The sequence below is a fragment of the Lolium rigidum genome, chromosome 5 (genome assembly GCF_022539505.1).
Source record: "Lolium rigidum isolate FL_2022 chromosome 5, APGP_CSIRO_Lrig_0.1, whole genome shotgun sequence".
In the NCBI taxonomy this organism is placed as follows: Eukaryota; Viridiplantae; Streptophyta; class Magnoliopsida; order Poales; family Poaceae; genus Lolium; species Lolium rigidum.
In genome coordinates this window covers 219,208,584-219,228,767 of record NC_061512.1, presented here as the reverse complement: position 1 = coordinate 219,228,767, position 20,184 = coordinate 219,208,584, and the positions used below count along the sequence as shown (strand labels likewise).

The 20,184-nt window shown below is 47.0% G+C and overlaps 1 protein-coding gene across 1 annotated transcript; it reads right to left on the bottom strand.

Annotated features, from left to right (window-relative positions):
• Positions 1 to 612: 612 nt before the first annotated feature.
• On the bottom strand, positions 613 to 3,916 carry LOC124654097. Its single transcript, XM_047193125.1, has 9 exons — positions 3,585 to 3,916; positions 3,378 to 3,494; positions 2,838 to 3,263; positions 2,372 to 2,733; positions 2,104 to 2,203; positions 1,563 to 1,622; positions 1,344 to 1,427; positions 1,119 to 1,244; positions 613 to 1,030 (listed from the first exon to the last, which is right to left on the bottom strand). The coding sequence occupies exons 1-9, from the start codon at positions 3,714 to 3,716 to the stop codon at positions 737 to 739; spliced, it is 1,701 nt and encodes a 566-aa protein (XP_047049081.1). The 5' UTR covers positions 3,717 to 3,916; the 3' UTR covers positions 613 to 736.
• Positions 3,917 to 20,184: the final 16,268 nt, after the last annotated feature.

Genomic DNA, 20,184 nt, shown 5'->3' with positions numbered 1-20,184 from the left:
TGCCTGTCAGTCACAGGAGGCTGTCAGCTGAAGGTGCCTTTGCTTCTTGTCCCCCACGGATCTAAGCTGGCCGTGCACCACGACTAAAGCTTCTCTGTCGTTTAATGGCGTATAGTGAGATTCAGCCCTGTCTTGGATCGGAGGAAGGAGAAACAGACCCCATCTTTCGGTAGCTCCGGGACAAGCGTGGTCCGGGGTTGTGAAGTAGCCGGTCACCTACTCGCCTTGCACGGTTTATTTTACCGTCACCTTTTCTCCGTCGTCACGTGTACGTTCTACCGTTGGTTTGCAATCATCGGAACTGAAACATTACAGCGACGACGAGGAAGGGAGAGCAGAAAGGCTGCAGGATCAGGTTAATCACTGACAGCGTGCCGCATGCTTGCCTGGGCGCCTTTCGCCTTTTGGCAACGAGAAATCTGACAGCAAACTGTTGAGTAGTAGGAGTAGTACATTTCTTCCAATCGGAAAAGGTGCAAGCAAACAGTGTGATTGATCCATCTACTATGATCGCCATCATCTCTCATTCACAAGTCACACAACTGGATCGATCGAGCAGCAAAAGCTTTCTTGATTATATTTTCTTTCAAACCAAAGAATAGGCAAGAATCGGAGCAACACAAAAACCACAACCTTTATTCCAAAACCTGTGTACAAGCTAGCTACAGACACCACGAACCCATGACACGTATCAGCATGCACGGCGATCAGAATCGGATCAAAGCTGATATCTGCCTCACGAGGCTAAGAGGTACCTGAACCTGAACTCGTAGGGGCGAACCTGGATGCGGCGCGCGTGCCGGCCTTCATCCACGGCGCGCATCGCGGCCTGCCGCAGCTCGCCGGGCAGCTGCAGGCAGACCCAGTCCATGAGCGAGTCCACGTCCTTGGCGAAGTCAAGGAGGTACCAGTGCAGGAGCTTTGGGATGGCCAGCCGCTCCGGCGCCGACACGGCCACCGCCGCCTGCAGGTAGTCCCTCTTGGCGCCCTCCAGCTCCTCCTCCACCCGCGCCGCCGTGTACACCCTCACCTTCATCAGAGAAGATAACACATCACCATCAGCGTCACCATCAGTACAAAACTGTTGCGTGTTACTTGTGGGCATCAGGAGATCTTACGGCGGGGGAGGACCAGCTCCCGCAGGAGAGCGCGAAGGTAACCAGCGGCTCCGGCCACTCCAGTCCGAACGCGCCAGCTCGCGCCGCGGCGTCGTCGACCTTCGTCCCTTCCGGCGGGCTCACCTGCTCACGAGTCATGCATTCAGCAACAGATCGTAGAAGATACCAACGTTGTCTCTAGGAAAGAATCGCTGGCGGCGTCGATTGATCGCGACAGAGGCTTACATGCTTGACGCTGTAGGGCAACCTGAGCACGAAATGCTCGATGGACATGGCGCTGTGCGTGCGCCCACCAACCTCTATCGCCGCCTGGAAAACGGGAGATTGTTGGTGGTTCTCATCAGTAATGTTACTGGTTACGGGCTTGCAGCAGGTAGGATTAGTTTGGGTACGTTCTTGGCTTGGGGCATTGAGAAGGTAGGGCAGGAGTGATGAATATGGTACCTTGGGCATCATGGCCACGAGCATTTGGGGCGTGGTAGGTACACCTTGCTCCAGGAATGCCTGCAGTGCATGACAGGCAAGTGCATATTAAACGCAGATCAGGGAAGGACACTTGAGCTAACTCAGTAAATTAAGCCTCCGCAGGTGATGATTATGGAGACATGCATGGATGATTTACTTATCCAAAAGTATAATGACCATGACCGGACACAAATATGCCAGCACTATGTTCAGGTTTCAAACTTAAACAATAGACATCTTCAGTCAGAGCTACTACACAGGCTGTACTGTAATGTACTGTCGAACAGGCAAAGTTATGAACTTCCCAATAAGTTCCAACATACAGTGGCTCTATGAAAAAGCAACACTGATAATTGAGCTAACTGCCACAACAAAAACTGAAATTTCTCGCCAGCGGCTAGAGATGCATACGCTCCTACTATAAGATAGACCGGAGATGAAAGATTGTTCAGTAAAAGTACAACTTCTAAAGGGTAGTAGTAGCAGCAAAGAGAGCAATGATGTGTGCCAGCCAGCTTACATTCATCATGCAGGAGTTGTAGACGTTGATCCAGAAGGCGAGCTTGTGGTGGTGGGAGAGCCCCGCCAGGTCAACCGACGCGAGCTTCCGGAGCAAGGCCCTGCAGATTCGCCAGGTAGACAAACGAGAAGCCGCTCCATCAAGCAACGCCATTAAGTCAAACCTCCTACTCACCCGACACCCAAATCTAACTTGCGCAATAATTCGGCAAGAAAATGTGTACGTCCAGGCTAGCTGCTGGTGCCGATGATTGATAAGAAGAACTCACTTCAACCTCCGGGCGAGCAGCGTGTTGCTGGCCAGCGCGTTCCGGTCGAACGACGCCGCGTCGACCACGTGGAGCCGCCGGTAGGGGCCGACGTCCCTGGCGCCGCCCAGCTCCAGGATGCCGTAGGGGTCCTGCGGGTACGCATCCTCCGACGAGGAGCCTGAAACCGACGGGGACAATGGCTGCTGCTCCTCCTCCGCCGGTGCCGCCGGTGAGCCCATCTGCGAGAAGATGGTCAGCAGGCAGCTCAGCAGTTCTTCAGATAATCGGTTGGGCGCGCTCGACCCGTCCTGGAACACCTTCCCTGAATTATTGCTGGCAGCGTCTGCGACCCCTTTGCGGTCAGGCACTGCACTGATTGTCTGTGTGAAAAAACAGAGCGCCGGTACAAATTCAGTAAAGTCCTGTACAGCGCGAATTCAGAAGCACTCGGAGTGTGAGACTGCAGTTAATTCAGTGGTTTTACCTGAGCAGCTCTGCGTTTCTCAGGCACCGCTGCCGGCACCCTCGATTTGGCAACCTTCTGCGACGGCGACAGGCCAGAATTCCTGCACGACTGGTTCTCTTTTCCAGCCCCGGAGCCTGGGCCGTCATCCTGGTTCGCTGGAGCGGGGATTGGCTTTCTTGGCGTTTGCTTGCCGTTCGGCGATGGACGAGCAGGAGCCCGATCCGAGCCATGGTGTACCGTTGGAGGGAGCTCTGAATTTGGTAGAGTCGGGTTGAGCTGCGGCGGCGCGCATCCCTCGCCGCCGGTGGGGAGGTGCGTGTTCTTGGTGGAGGTGGAGAAGATGATGGCCTCCTGGTAGATGCCTTGCCGGAAATTGACCACCTGCTCCTCCAGCCGCACCACCTCCTCCTCCAGCACCGCCACCTCCGCCAGAAGAGCCAGCGTCTAACCGTATCGAAATTCAGAGGAACAGTCGGTCTCAGCGCACGGTAAATTCCAGAATCGAATTGGCTCCAAACAGAATCATTACTGCTCTGATGAGAAATGCGGGGCACTAACCTGGGACGGCAGGTAAGGGGGCAGGCGAGGCAGGGCGCCGAGCGGCCTCGTGAACGCCCGCTCCAGAGCCCGGTGGACGTTCTCCTCGTGCCGCAGCTTCTTCTTGAGCTTGTCCACCTGCCGGAATTCGAAATTCAGTCAAGAACGCAATGCGCGCATAACGAAATGCACCGCTGAATTCAAGAAGCTGAGACGGAATTCACGTACATCCTGCTGCAGAGCGAGCTTCCGCTCTCGCCTCAACTGGATCCTGCTCATCGCGCCTCTGGCCACCGCACCGGCCGGCACCTTCACCACCGGCATGGCCTTCCTCTGCTCCTTCTGCTGCTGCATCATCATCTGAATTCAAATGGCATGGAGAGAAAGATGAAAAGGAGGCTCATTCAGTTAGCTGTCAAAGAAACTCGTAACAAAAGCAAAGCGACGGATTCCTGCTCCCTGGCCCGGTCGACTAAAGGTAAAGCAAAGCGGATTAAAGATAAAAATCGGGCCTGGCTAGCAATCGATCGATCGATGGAGAGGTACCCAATTCTTCGAGCCGCTCTCTAAAGCAACTGGCGCCGTGGAGAAGAAGAACGAGCCCGTATCATTACCCCAGCTTTGCTTGCACGAGCATCAAACTAGTACAGTGTTCCTGGTTGTACTCTTCCACATTAAATAACCCGTATGACAAAAACAACGGAATCGACGGCGCAGCAGATTATAACAGCGACCACTGAAGTAAAATACCGCCACCGATGCCACGGACTGACGGCAAAGTTCCAACCTTTTGCGATCCCGGGGCAAGAATCCGTCTCGCACAATGTCGCCTCCTGGGCGCTTCGATTCCACGAAGAAATGTCCGCAATTCGAATGCAAGTGCCAGAAACAGAGTAGGCGAAAGATAGGAGCGGGAGGTTGAGGAAGCCTACCCTGTCGCCCTTCGGGGCCGCCTTCGCGCCGTGCCCGAGCCCGTGCGCCGCCGCCGGCTTCCGAGCCCGGCCATTCATCTCCGACGCCCGAATTGCCGTCCGTGTGAACACAACGCTGTGCGCAGCGGGCCGAGCAAAGGAAGGAGCCGACAAGTTTATAGCCTCGTCGCGGCGGGCATCCGGGCGGCGGCAGAAGAAGGCTCCAGCACCATTAAAGCCACCGCGAGCTCTGCGGTGCTCTTGGGGCGCGCGCGGTCCAGCCACCGCTGATGGACGCTAGGCTATGCAAATTGCGAGCTCTGCCAACGGACTGGATTGGGTAGAGTATCCTATTGGGTTGGGGCGCGTGGGATTGGGCGGCCGTTTGTGGGAATTGGGATTGCGGCGATGGCGATGGCGGTGGCGGTTGCCCTCGATCGTGGGAAACGGGATTGCTCCGTCGTTTGCAGTTTGCAGAGCACCCGTCTAGTGGGAGCACTAGTTGCCATCGCGGTGGTATAATTAAGCTCTGTGTCCATTTGCAGACAGCACCCTTCTTAAATCTCTATTAACTGCGCTGGAGTGCATTTTTTAAATAAAGACAGAAACTTTGCCTCCATTAATTAGAAGCTAGTTAATTAGCGGAAACACCGGGCGAAAACTATACAAACATACAAACACCAGCACACTCTTGCCAAAATGACAAACCTACCCAAGACCCGGAGACAACCAAGACCAAGCTCAAACACCGCACCTTCAAGACCAGCTAATCTTGCACCAAAACAAAAGAGAAGAAACCGTAGACTGCTATGGGTGGAGCAGGCATGGGACGCTCCAACAAAGATGAAGAAGCCAACCCTGCCAGAGATCTACTACCTCTGGACACATTTAATCGACGCAGGACTATGCGTATGTATGTGCAGTTTTGCCTTCCCTCCGCGTCGATCTTTTCAGACCGGAGGGAGTACGTCACAAGGCGTCGACCACACAACATCGAGGGAACCATGTCTCTCACATGACACAAGGTCGACGCCCCCGACACGTCGAAACTTCCGGGGCCGTCGCCCTAACATCCCGGTGTTCCACTAGCCAAGCAGACCGCCTTCCAGGATGACCGTCCCGACGTACCAATGCTCGCACAAAGAGTCACAACATTGCACGCCCGGCCGCCTGTAGCCCAAGCTACACAAGGCCAACCGGACGTAGACCACAATCGTCGCACCAAAATCCGGGGCCGCCGCCCTGATGTAGAGTCAACCACCTCCAATGAGACGCGTCGACCGGACCAACAACCTCTCCGCACAAGCGACATAAAACTGCCACCCATCCATGACCATGAACAACTCCAACCCATCTAATTGCCACTCACCATGGTATCAAAGGCCGCCGCCTCGACGCGCAACAATGTAGGAGTCGTTATAGATCTCCAGGTCCTGTTGTTGGTTATTGGTCGGAGAGGTGTCTCGATCATGTCTGCATAGTTCTTGAACCGTAGCGTGATACACTTAAGGTTCAATGTTGTTTAAGTAGATATGAAATATGAGATGGAGACCAAATGTTGTTCGGAGTCTCGGATTGGATCCTGGACATCACAAGGAGGTCCGAAATGGTCCGGAAAATAGGATTCATATAAGGGAAGTTAATTTACGGGTTCAAGAAAAGTTTTGTTATTTCACTAGAGTTTCTAGAAGGTTCTAGGGGACCATCAGTGGGGCCAGCACCCTAGGAGGGGCCACATGGGCCTAGGGGTGCAGCAGGGGGCAAACTTGGGGAGGGGTTCTTTTCCCCCTCCATGCGCCGCCCCTAGAGAGAGGTGGGGTTTAGGGGTGGCCAGCCCTAGCCACCCTCCCTCTATAAATAGAGGTGAGGGGGCTGGCTTGTCACACCACCATTTCCTAACCCTAGCCGCCACCCTCTTTCCCTCCTTCCTCATGCGCAGGCTTGGCGGAGCCCTGCAGGTTTTCTCCTCCATCTTCACCTCCACGCCGTCGTGTTGCTGGGATTCCAAGGGGATCTACTACATCCGTTGGCCCGCTGGAACGGGGAGAAGACATCATCATCGACACCGTATGTTTGACCGAGTACGGAAGTGCTGCCGATCGAAGCACTGGAAATGACTTCAACACGAACCGGAGTTCGTCAAGTGTACATCTACGTCAACCACGAGATCTGGGATCTGCGAGGGTTAGTTTCTCATCTATCTCGTTGCATAGATTTTATAGATTGGATCTTGGTGTTATTCATTCTAGTGGTAAATTATTTTTTCTACGCTACAAACCCTACAAAAACATGTCGAAGATTTATCAAAATTTAAATGTATCTAGACGCTAAATAGAACCCCTTTCGTTCCTTGATATAAGCCACATAGTTTTTTGAGAAATAGGCCTGCCAAGTTTGTCGGCCAGCAGGCGACATGCCGCCACTGCTGGTGGAGGCAACCTCCACATCAGCGTGCCGCCCCCCTCGGTGGCGGTAGGGCCCACCACAGAGGGTCGACGTTAAAGGCGCCCACAGCTGCCCAACGTGCCGCCACACGCCACGACGGCAGGGCGTGCCGCCACAGCCGGTGGCGGCACCCTGCACGTGTCGGCTGGCGAGCGTGCCGCCACGTCTGTTTTGTCAATTGCACTAAGAGGTGATCCTTTTTACCGTTTTACTAAGGTAGGTGATCTCTTTTGTCAAAACTTTCCGTAGGAAATGCGAGTGGAGATACTCCCTAGTTCAGCTGTGTGATTTATCTCGCGGTACGGCTAAAACACGCCGGAAGTTGTAGGTGGCCAACTATATATGACTGCCGCGCGGGTCGTGCGGCCGTACGCTGGAGCGTCGCGACGCGCTGAGCGGCGGAGACAAAACACGCCGGTCAATCTTGGTAACTTCACTGACATGTAGATGAGCGAATGGGCGGAGCAGCGAAGCTATGTGTATTTCTGGGTCCCAAAGGTATGCGGTGCAGCTGCCGCGGGCCAGCGAGAACGACGGACCCGGAGCACGTAGGTAAATCATGCTGCACTTTTTCGCAGGTCTCACTTTACAGCTTCGGCTCCTCCATGGAACATCGACGCACGGCTGGATCGCTTCACTCACTTTTCACCCGGTTTACTTTCACTCGATCGCTATCGCTCTGCCTCCGTTTTGATCGACTCGTGCGGTGCAAATTATTATTATTGCTCTCAGTTTGTTGGCTGGAGGTGGTGGCAGCGTGGCGCCAACGGAGAGACTGTCTGACTGTGCAGTACGTACGACATGGAACAGTCCCGGCTGAGTACGTAGGTAGTTGTTCGGCCGTACGTGTGTGCAGTACGCACTACACACATCTCCAGCTGCGCGACGCATTTTAGCGTCCGCACGCGTCCGTTTGCGTCGGCTGAAATGGTCGAAATCGACCGCGCATCCGTTTGGTTGGGGTGGCTCCAGCGGCACGACGTATTTTTTTTTTGGCCGAAACTCTTTTTTAATACATGAAACATAATTTACATAGTTAAAACATGAAAAAAAACCCTAACGCCTACTGCTGCTGCTCGTCGCTGTCGAGCACGATGAGCTCCGGTATCACCCACGGCCGCTTGCCATCCGGGAGCGTACGCCGGCGCGCGCCGGCGGTGCCGGGAGGTGGAGGAGGCGCCCGTAGCCGCGGTTGTGGCGGCGGTGGAGCCGCCCGTGGATATGGTTGTGGCGGCGGTGGAGGAGGCGCCCAGGGCTGCGACTGTGGCGGCGGTGGAGGAGGCGCCCAGGGCTGCGGTTGTGGCACCGCCGAGTCCTGTAGTGCCAATCGAAGGGCTTCATCCTCCGACAGGCCCGGCGGCATGACGCCGATGGCGTACCGGGCAGCGGCGGCTGCACAGGCGCGTCGTTCTCGGAGACGAGGACGCCGAGCTTCGCCATCTCGTCGTCCGTCATGTTCTCCGGGAACTCGAAAACGTGGCCCGCTGTAATATCCCAGGTTTAGAGGCTATAAAATGAGAGAACACCAAAGTGTGCATTGCATTCATGCATAGAAAATCCGGGGAATTTTCGCGCTTTCAAATAAAACTTACCACAATAAATGAAGTTTCACTTGACTTGCTGGAATTGAAGTAGATCATCAAGTCAAGCGTTATAAACTTCACTTTGATCTTTGTTAAAACCTTGTTTTGGGTAGAGATGATTTGATCTATGGAATTATATTTACAACAACACATTCTTTAAGAATCAAACCCTAACTTATTAACACTTTTAGCAACTACCTTTGTGTGATCATCAAGTCAAGCGCTATAAACTTCACTTTGATCTTTGTTAAAACCTTGTTTTGGGTAGAGATGATTTCATCAAATGGAATTATATTTACAACAACACATTCTTTAAGAATCAAACCCTAACTTATTAACACTTTTAGCAACTACCTTTGTGTGTAAATTAATTCACTTATAAATAAGTTAAACCACAGGGTCTAAAGTGCATAAAAGCCACACATTCTTATTTAAATCATAACTTATTAAGTATATGGAATATCATAAAACTAAATCCATTTACATTACGAATTATAGTTCAAACTATTTGAATAAAACTAACTATGAGTATTTTGAAACTCATATGATCATGCCTTGGTGAATTCAAACACCAACTATCCAAACTTGAGAAATAACCCTCAACATTAACCTTTTGACCAATATTGTAATGTAAATCCAATCAAAGATGGTATGATGACTCATCCACAATAATAAAACCATCCACAAGATATTTAGTAGCAAATGCCACTTGGCTATCCAAAAATAAATCATATGAGAGGATAATGATCTTGCCACATAGGATGAAAATATCTACATGACTTGCACTCCAAGCTTTGCCACCTCATGCTCAAAGGATTGCTATGGATAAGGGCATGACAACCAAGCACCTTACTCATCTAACCAACACAAGAGTCACCACCTATGTGTCATGATACTAGAGCTTGCCCAAGCCTATAAATAGAGCCACACCCTTCATCCATTTGCTCATCAAGTACCATGATACATGGGAACAAACACATAGAGCCATTCCATGTGAATTAGCTAGAATCAAGATGAAGAAGCTAGGAGGTGGAGGCATACCACAAGATGCAGGTTTATCGGATTTCTGAAGAACAAGCTGCATAAGATTGCAAGGTAGAATTCCTAGGCAAACCATATATTTAGAGGATCATATCATCATCTCTTGAGTAGGACCTTAGGATATTCCAAGACATTGAGAAGTGAGAGAAGTTATAATACTAATCATAGCCATGATCATACAAGCATATTAGAGAAGTACTAAACCTAGTTATTCATTTCAATATTTGATCTTGGAGGTGAGAATCCTATTCCAATAGCAATACTTTAGCAAACCAATTCCTTAATCATCCCAACTTGGTATTAATTATAAACCCTAAGAATCTAGGAGGAGTGTGATGAGAGGAATATTAAAGAGGAATTAGTAAGGAATGAGTAGATCTTGTCTAATGCATGATCTTACCTTATAAATTGAAATGATAAGTTAAACCTATATATGTGATCATGACTAAAACCCTAGACCATATTTGAATTCCAATCCATGGATTACTTTGGGTCATGAGTAGAACCCTGCCATACCTCATGCCTATTTAATACTTCAATCAGTGAAGTATTTCCAAAACCATATACCCTTTCACATAGGATCCACCCCACATAAAATATTATTTCCTAACTTGTGTATCATGGATCACAAGTAATAAACCAAGCCATATATATACCTAAGACCTAAATGTAATTTGGTGATTGTAAAGTTTATCCAAACATCCTCTTAAACCTAAGAACCATTATTCACATAAATCATGAACCAATCCCATTCTCAACACCATTTAATTTAAACTCTAGCCATAATTTAGAATGTATATGAACCACCAATGTTGTTAAACACTTGCAAAATAGAATATGTTCATCATTCACATAATATAAATTTCAAACCATTTAAATGGATTTGGTTCCTAAATTAAAAAGGGAATTGAGATAAATAACTAAACCATTTATATTTACTCAAGCCTCACAAGATATCAATTAAATCCTAACTAAATATTTGTTTAAACAACAAGACTATGCAGTAGGCATTATCATCAAGTTATATTGACAATCAAATATTTTAGAACCTGCAAAATAGTACAAATTCAAATTTGAATTCAACTAGCAATTCAAATCAGAAAATAAAACAGAAAATAAATAGAAAAGAGAAGAGAGAGAGAACTCACCTGTCCTGGACCGTGCAGCCCACCAAGCCAACCCAACGCACCCCAGACTTGGCCTAGCCCACGAACGAAATCAGCCCACACCAGCATACCGTTTCGCCTGCTTTAAAAATCGTGCGAGAGGAAAACGTCGTCGTCTTCTTCTCCGGCGTCGACAGCGCACAGGAGCTTCCCGGCCACGTCGTCGCTGCCGATAGGGACGCCCTGGACGTCGTCAGAAATCTCAGAACCGCGCCCAAATCCTCTCGCGTCCGAGCCTATCTAATTGCGTCCCGATTCGTGCTTATTTGCAGTAACAATAACACCACCACATCTCGGCCGTCGCCGGCGGTGAACTTCCTATTTTGACCTCGCCGAGCTCTATAAATATGCCTGGAGATTCTCCAGGAAACCCTAGAACCTTGCCGCCCAACCATTCCTTCTCAATCGCTCTCTATCACTCGCTTTCTTCCACTCACTGTCACCGGCGTCGAAGACGAGGTCGACGGTACAAGCCACCCCCGGGCCAACCAAGCAGTCCTGGCGACGCGCATCCTCACCAGGAGCATCCTGGAGGAGTACAACATCAAGCGGAGCAAGGAGGGAGAATTTTGGCGTTCCCTTTCCCTCGGGTTCGCCGGAAAACACTTGATTGCCATCGTCTCCGACCACCCCGAGCATCGGCAAGTGGTTCATCAGCCTCAGGTCAATCGTGCGCATCTCCAGCATCTTTTATTTCTTCCTGAAACGTCCTCTATCGCTCGATTGATTCATCACCGGAGTGCGTCGCCGCAGTAGTGGTCGTCGGAGCTATCTCCGGTGACCAATAGGTGGCGGGGCCACCCTTAGCATGCTCAGTATGTCGTGGCGATTCGTTTGGTATACTCCGCGTACTCGCGGGATGGCCAGAACGCCGTCGCCGTCGCTCACCGGCGCGTCTCCGGCGTAGTCGACGTGGCGTGTGGGGGCCACTGGTCGCTGTTGACTGGTCGTTGCCACCGTGGCAGCTGACCCAGTCGACGACCCCATGGGTCAGTCTCTGTAGCTAGGGTGCGAACCGGTACGTTTAGTGTGTTTGAGTTATTTCAAATTCCAGTAAATTGCTGAGACTTTGCAAAATTCTAGAAAATTCATATTAACTCAGAAAATTATGAATAATATATCAAAATGCTCACAAAAATAAACTCTATTCAAATAAAATATAAAACAAAAATGTGTGTCAAAATCAAAATTCACTTATTTTTAACCTGATTAATTATGCCATTTCATTTATTTACAATACAATTTTAATTCAATAATTAGTGAAGTTAAAAATTTAAAATTCAACTATTCAGTAACTAAATAAAATGTTAAGATTAATTTTATTTATCATATTTGCATTAACTTAAATATTAGTGGTAATTCATAAACCCTAACTAGTAATTATTTTAATTCTTAAACCCTCTAAAAATTAATAGCATGTTAAAATTATTAATAACTTTATTCCAAGTACTTAATCACATTAATTCTAGTACCAAGTAATACTTTATGAATTGGATCATAATTTAGAAACCCTAGTTTTATTATAAGTTAGAATCTGGATCCCATTATTGTATGTGATCATTTGAAATTGCTTTAACCCTAAACCCTAGTTGCTTATCACATGTGATCATGTGAATGTCACCTTACATAGGGAACCATATTATGTGACCAATGAATGAATGCTTATGATCCACTAGCATAAACCAAGTCACATGACATTATCATTCCATGTTTCTATTTCAATTAAAAACCTATATGATTCACTAGTATCACCTAGGTATAAACCCTAACTTGTTAATTGGATTAGTACCATTAATCACCACTCCTATATACCATACCATTAGGATCAATCTCAACCATCAAAACCTAGTAGAACCATAATGATAAACCCTAGTATCAACTTTGTGTAGCAAATCACATCACATGTTCCTATCCAACTAAACCTTACTTAGGAAATGATAAACCACTTAGCTTAGAAACTATTAGAGATTATTTGGTAAAGCAAATATGAAGTCATAGTAAACCCTAACTCATAGCAACACCTTGATAACCATCCTTTGATATGATGCTTAGGAGAAACCATAGTAATAAACCTACTAATACTTGCTACATGTAGATCACTTCTACTTAAGCACCAACCAGATCCTATTAGTAAACCCTAATAGCACTTAGCTCCTATGTATAGTAATTCATATTCTTATTTAACCTGTTCTTCAAAAGTTATTCTTTTGAAGTACAAATGTCAATCAAACCATAGAAGCCATAGTTCTTATTTGAAATACTTCTTATTTCTTAAACAACATGTTCTTCAAAAGTTATTCTTTTGAAGTATAGTATAAGTAATCATCAACCAGGTTCTGTAGAACTTAAAATTGACAATTGTTCTTTACATATCATTCCATTACTATTCTTTATATGTATGATTGTTATGATGTCTAATATCACTTGGTTATGATGCTAATATAACCAAACCCTAATAAGAACCTTGTTTGAGAACCATTCTAAAAATGCAACCAACCCTAAAGAAATCTTTACAACTCATACATCCTAAATCATCGAGGTTAGGTTACGCTCGGGACGATTGCATCTCATACTATGCATTATAGCATCTTTGCCAGTTCTTTAAACATTGTCCTTACCGGACGATGATGGTATTTCAGACGTTTGGAGTTCTCACGTATCGAAGCTTTTGCCCGCATAATCTTGCGATCAAGAAAGGCAAGTTCATCGCTTGCTCATGTCATTTTATTATTTTTATCAAATTATATGCAAAGTACTATACTTATCACTCATGCATTGAAAAGCAAATATTATTTTACAATTATGAATATGACTATGTGGTGGGCAATGGAACCATGGTATGTGTTGATATGGTGGAGGTTCCATTGCATGGGTACTACTCATCTAGGACTAAGTACCAATGCCGTCCAGTGATTCTAGCGCCGTACATATCGCGTTATCCATAAGATCTATAATGGCTTTGGGGAAGTCAGCTGTATCTTTTCCCTTCTGCACGCCAACGGATTGGTAGAGCCGGTGGGGTGCTGGAGGCACCGCCGCAATAGGTTGGGATAGCCTTTTAAATCCCCATCCATTAGTGATGATAAGCTCTACGATCTATGATGGATTGTCCGGAGTACACCGTGAGTAAAGCCGTATTATCGGGAGAAGTCTACTGAGGGTGTACGGTCGGACAAAAGGGTGGGTTTGCAGGGTCGCGGAGAAGGCAGTGATTGGCTTGGATCTTATACTGGACCTCACACCAAAGGAAGTGTAGACGGGGACATAATCTCGGCCGGCAACATGGTTAAGATCTCTTGTGGGGTAAAGTAACGCACCTCTGCAGAGGGTATCAAGAATTGTGACTGTCACTCCCTGTTCCGGGAAGGGAACTGCGAACGCGGCAGGAAAGGAACTCCACGAAGTTCTAGTCAACTCGTGAAGACCGACGGGCATAGTTTTCAGAATAAAATAAACCTTTGGAAGAAATGTTTATGAAAACTTGCATTGGCCTATGACTTTCTGGTCTATGGCTGTAGCTAGTGCATGATACACCTATTTCCTAATATGAACTTGCTGAGTACGCTCGTACCCACTCTATCCCATTTGAACCCCCTTCTTAGATCAAGGCACCGAAGGAGAAACTACCGTGGAACCTGAAGACAAGGGAACCAACTGCAACAAGATGAAGAATCCAATCAAAGAAGTCCATGGAGTCAACTTCTGCATCAGCTATTATGGAAACCTAGACTAGTAATAGAAGGGAACCTTTCCCTAATCCTAGCACCTAAGTAGCTAGATTTCTATAGCAAGCCAAGTAGCTCTTAAGCTTGAGTTAGAAATAAGTTAGACTACGAGTCGTTCTTCTGGAGCTTTATTTGAAGTTTTACCTCACTGTAAAGTAGGAGGTTGTGTTGATCTTATGTAAACGGTTCGTGTGTACTTCTATAGACATACCTTGGACTCGCATATGTTTCGTTGTACCACTCCGAGAGATGTAATATGAGTGGAACGGTGTTTCACTTGTGTTATGTCAACGACTTGTGTACTACACCATGCAGTGGTACGCTGGGTCACCACAGCTGGTATCAGAGCAAATGCTTTGACCCTAGGATTAAAACCCTTTAAAGGAGACCTATAGGTTTGGTAGTGTCTATAGGAAGTTGTATTAGTTAAACCAACTATTCTTTTGACTTGAGATGGGTATTCACTTGAGAATAATCCTGACACACTTGAGTCAATTTTTCTTATCTATCTTTCTTAAGTAAAATTAGTTAGTTATCTTGCTTCATTCCAAACAAATAGAACACCATTGGAGCTTAAGATAAAGGGTGGTAGAAGACCACAGTTGGTATACAACACATGGTAGTCCAAAGAGAGGATACAACCATAAGGAAGATATCCTATTGGAAGATGTATACGAAGACATATTATGGTTAGGTAAGAGTCATTTAAAATGTCAAGGGAGATAAGTTATATAAGGTAGTATATGTCTATGCTGAGTCAATCATAGGAGGTAAGGAAGAGTGATAGGAGTATTTAAGTCTGCTTTTCATGGTAAAGTTGGTAATCATATATGATTCACTTGGGAATCATGATGTGAGGGAGTAGAACATCCTAAGTAAGTTAACAAAAGTCTGATAAAGAGTAGGATTTAAGGAATAGTTCGAAAGCTTAGGCCTTAAAATCCTAATAACTGTGCCAAGTATGCTAGAACCATAGTCCTTAATTTAAAGAAGGCTTATTGAGAGCATGTCACATAGAGAAATCATAGAGTTATAGGTGGTATATTCTAAACAATCATGTGTTTAGAGTAGATATGTTAGAATTAATTGTATTATAGGAAGTAGTCCTCAAGAGCACATATATATGGTATACTATTTTGTTAGTACTTTCAAAGAAAACTAGGTTAACTTCAACTATCCCAGGCCATTTTGTTTCATGTTTGTCTCATTGCAAATGTGCAATTAAGATAAATGTTGAGACAAATAGTAGAAATTCACGTATTCGTGCTAAGTATCACGACCTAAACCTATGTAATGTGGTGTTATATACTGCACATCTGAGCCTGATGTTTAGGGATGTCTTACCCAACTTTTATATTCAGGCATATAACGATTTGTATTATAAGCACAAAGCTGAATCTTCTTGGATTTTATTGGATTTTCATTGATTGACTAGATCCATACATGAAGTTTGACTTTGATATGCAAATGCATGTTGCAATATCAAGCTCTTACTTGATGTTATAGGTCTAGAGGGTAAAGGTATTCGTGTGAGGAAGTGACGAATTCTGGAGATTTTGAAGAAAAGATGAAGGTTCACTAGATGAAGGAAGTCAAATTGTGGGAAGCAACCACAATATTCTAAAGAAAGGACCAATCAAAACTCACTTTTATCCTTAATCAAGGAGTACTTCAACATGGAAGTATCATGAAAGTGAGAAAAATAGTGAATATGGAGCAGTAGAAGTGGAGCCATATTCATTCTGGAAGAAGGGAATGCAAGTGAAGTCACTTGCAATACTATTTTCATAGTGTCAACAAGTGGTTATCTTGCAAAACAAACCCTAGAAGAAGGAAAATAGACAAGTGAAGTCGCAACTGGTATCATCAGACCGCAGCTGATATAGGATAACCATGAAGAGAAAGAATGTAAAGTGAGGTATGTCTTAACTAAAGCTATGTAAGTAGCCACAGCTGGTAGGTAGATATTGACAACCACAACATAGCCACAGCTTGGTATCCAATAAGCTACATCCGGTACTAGGTAGTCTGCAGTACTGGTACCGGATAGCCACAGCCTTGAACATTTCTTTACCTAAAAGAAAGGGGGATTCCGCAGCTAGTATTTCACAGCTGGTATCTCGTAGCTGGTAATTTTTTTTAATTGGAGGATTCATAATGGATAACCACAACCGAGTGGATACACCACAAAGAATTCTTCGTGAGACTCTAGAAAAGTACAAACTACAAGTTAGACCAAGACTAAACTTCTAACCTTGGAGTTTAATGATTAGAAGAAAGGAAGTTTGAAGATCATTAGTAAACTCCAAGGGGGAGAGGAAGGTTGAAGGAGAAGTATTAAAATATGATTTGGAGTATGATAGACGGAGAAAAAGGTCCGAACTGAGAGGAAGTCCGATCTTATTTTTATAAGGTTGTTGGGAAGTACCCATATAAAAGTACTCTCAGGAGATTGTCAGACCAGAAGCCGAGGTTTATATCTCGAAGGAGTAAGGGTTAGACCTTAACTAGAGTGGGTAATAATAATTACTCAAAACCAAGAGAACTTAAGTAAGTATTAGAAAACGAAGTTGGATGAAGAAGATATCGGAGGACAATCAAAGCCTAAGAAAACAAAAGATCGAAGGGTTTGACTATACCAAAACTAATGATTATTAGAAAGATTCCTTTCATGGAACCTAAAGAACCCAAAAGGAAGATAACTAGCTTAAAACTAGAAGCCATGATTGGATGGACTAGATGAGTCTAATCCATTCGTAGGACAAAACTACCAGGACCATGCCTATCGTAATACCTTACCAAGTACCATTACTTTCGTTATGGTAGTAAGGGAAAACAATACCCTACCTTAAATAAATCTTTTAAAATTAAGGTTTGAGTATCGCAGCTGGTAAATCGTAGTGCCATATTACACCGCAATTGGATTAACGCAGCTGGTAGAACCAAGCTTTGAGTACCCAAATAGGAAGATGTCACCACAACCATTAGGAAAGTCCATTAACACAATAAGATGTCTTAATCCAAGAATTTTTGGATAGTAAGCCTATAAGATTAGAGTGTTGGAAGAAATCATAGAATTGAAGAAAGTATCAGTGCCAGATATCAAAAGAATCCGGAAGGATCTGGACAAGGGATATATTTCACTATATCTAGTGTGATCACCATGGAGTTGAAGGATGGTGATCTGTTCAAGACATTTCAACATTCCGAAACATGAGAGCGTTCGAACTTCGGGACGAAGTTCAGTTTAAGGGGGAGAGGCTGTAATATTGTTATCACCAGAATTTGACCAAGTCAGAAGTGGGCCGCAATCAAGATGGGCTTAAGGAAATATACATGGAGGATTACGTGAATCGGCCTGTTATACCAAGATGGGTTTAATTGCCCTTGTATCTGTAAAATATTAGATCGCATCTTAGTTTAGAAGGTAGAATCTTACCCGTGCACGGTTTGGTGCACGCCCACATTAGAAAGTCCCCTGGACTATAAATATGTACCTAGGGTTTATGGAATAAACAACAACTCACGTTCAACCCCAAAACAAACCAATCTCGGCGCATCGCCAACTCCTTCGTCTCGAGGGTTTCTATCGGGTAAGCGACATGCTGCCTAGATCGCATCTTGCGATCTAGGCAGCACAAGCCCCACGTTGTTCATGCGTTGCTCATACCGAAGCGCTTTTGATGGCGAGCAACGTAGTTATCATTAGATGTGTTAGGGTTAGCATTGTTCTTCGTTTAAGCATGCTTACGTAGTGCAACCCTTGCATATCTAGCCGCCCTCACGCCTATCTCAGGTGTGGGGGCGGCACCCCGCTTGATCATTATTTAGTAGATCTGATCCGTTACGATTGCTCCTTGTTCTACAAGGATTAGTTTAACATCTGCAATAGTTAGGCCTTACAAAGGGGAGGATCCGAGTGGCACGTAGGGTGGCGTTCGCAAGTCCTAAATAGGATGTTCCGAGGATCAACTTCATGTTGGTTTTTAGGCCTTGTTTAGGATCGGCTTACGAGCACCGTGCGTGGCCGCGAGGCCCAACCTCGGAGTAGGATGATCCGATTATGCGGTGAAAACCCTAAATCGTCGTAGATCTAATTAGCTTTATCTTGATCAAGCGGGAGCACCAAGTATTCGTGCACCCCGTACGAATCATGGGTGGATCGGCTCTTTGAGCCGATTCACGAGATAACTCGAGAGCCGATCGAGGCTCGTATTTAACGTTTACATGTATGCCCCGGCAGAAACTAAGCGAGGCATCCCCATCACCTTCCCCGACCGGGTATAGGTCGGGTGGCACGCCCTTGCACTTCGCATCGCCGCGTGTGACCGGAAGAGCATTGCGGGCCGTCGCTCGGAGGGTCTCGGCCCAGCCGCAGCTCTAGGCTCTTCCCGGCTCTACGGTGTTGACAAGGCCGCCGCCCGCCGGTGGGTTTTGGCGATCAACACATTCCGGCACGCCCGGTGGGACAAACGTCTACATCAACCACATCGCCATCTACATCCGAGATGGCGGACGGCACGCCGCTCACCTACGAGGAGCTGCTCGACGAGCTCAAGAAGCAATACAACGAGATCAAGGCCACCCTCGAAGCCGACCTCATCGGCTCTTTTCGGAGAACCCGTTCCCATGGCATCGGATGGAAGGGATTCTCACCGCAAGGTGCACTCGATGGGATAGACCTCTCCGCCCCGTCGGAGGAACGCACCGAGGGACCGCGGCAGGAGATCAACTACTTGGTGGCTCACTCGCTACATCGCCACTCGAAAACTTGGTCAACGTGTTGGAGCGTGTCGCTCCGCGCGTAATCCAGGAGATCATGAGCCACCGGTACTCGCCGTCGGGACCAGCTCTCGGGACTCATCAAGGAGAGTTGCCATTCCGGTCCCGTCCACCGCTGCCATATGCGTTGGCAGCACCCGCTGAAGTGCCGACTACACCGGCATTCCTCGTCTACAAGATTGGTGGTGACCCTAGTGACTACCAGTTCTTAATGGAGGCGCCTAAGGAGATCCCTCAAGGATACGCGTGCACGTATGTGCCAGATTGTGGTGACTGGGCACTCACAAACCAGGCCACAACATCGGGGACTCCGGCGAAGACAGGAGGAACGTCAGCAACAGAGCTTGAGAAGCGGACGTGGCTAACTAAGTACGCCACACCGACGAAACTCCCGAGCCCAGCTCCTGCGGTTGGCTCGGAGCTGGAAAAGCAAACATGGCTGGCTAAGTACGCCACCCCGGCGAATCTTCGCAGTGCAACTCCTACAGCCAGACACGGCGGATCGAATCAGTACCATACCGAGAGACCGGTTCGGCATGGTGCCGAAAAGAAGGGCGATCGGCTATTCCAAGCCGTACCCCGACGATTACGAGATGATCCCGCTGCCACCTAAATATCGGCTCCCTGACTTTTCCTAATTCAGTGGATCAGATGGCTCCAGCTCCATCGAGCACGTCGGCCGGTATTTGGCTCAACTAGGACCGGCTTCAGTGTCGGATCAGCTACGCGTGAGGCTCTTTTCACAGTCCCTCACGGGATCGGCTTTTGGATGGTACACCTCTTTGCCGGCAAACTCCATCCAGTCTTGGAAGCAATTGGAAGAACAGTTCCATATGCAATACCATTCGAAGCTTCCGAGTCCGGCATTGCCGATCTAGCACAACTACGTCGAAGCGCGGGAAACGGTGACAGAGTACATCCGGCGCTTCGGGAATCTTAGGAACCGATGTTATTCGGTTCGTATAACCGAAAAGGAAGCGAGTCGAGTTGGCGGTAGCAGGCCTTGCAACACAGCTCAAGGACATGGCCTCCCAAGCAGATTATCCCTCGCCGGCGCACATGGTTCGAAACTATCGGCATATGAACAGCGCCACCCGGACCTGTACCAAGACAAGTTCAAGCATGCGGTAGTCATGGTCGATACGAGAGGAAGATGAAGTGCTCGCGGGAGACCA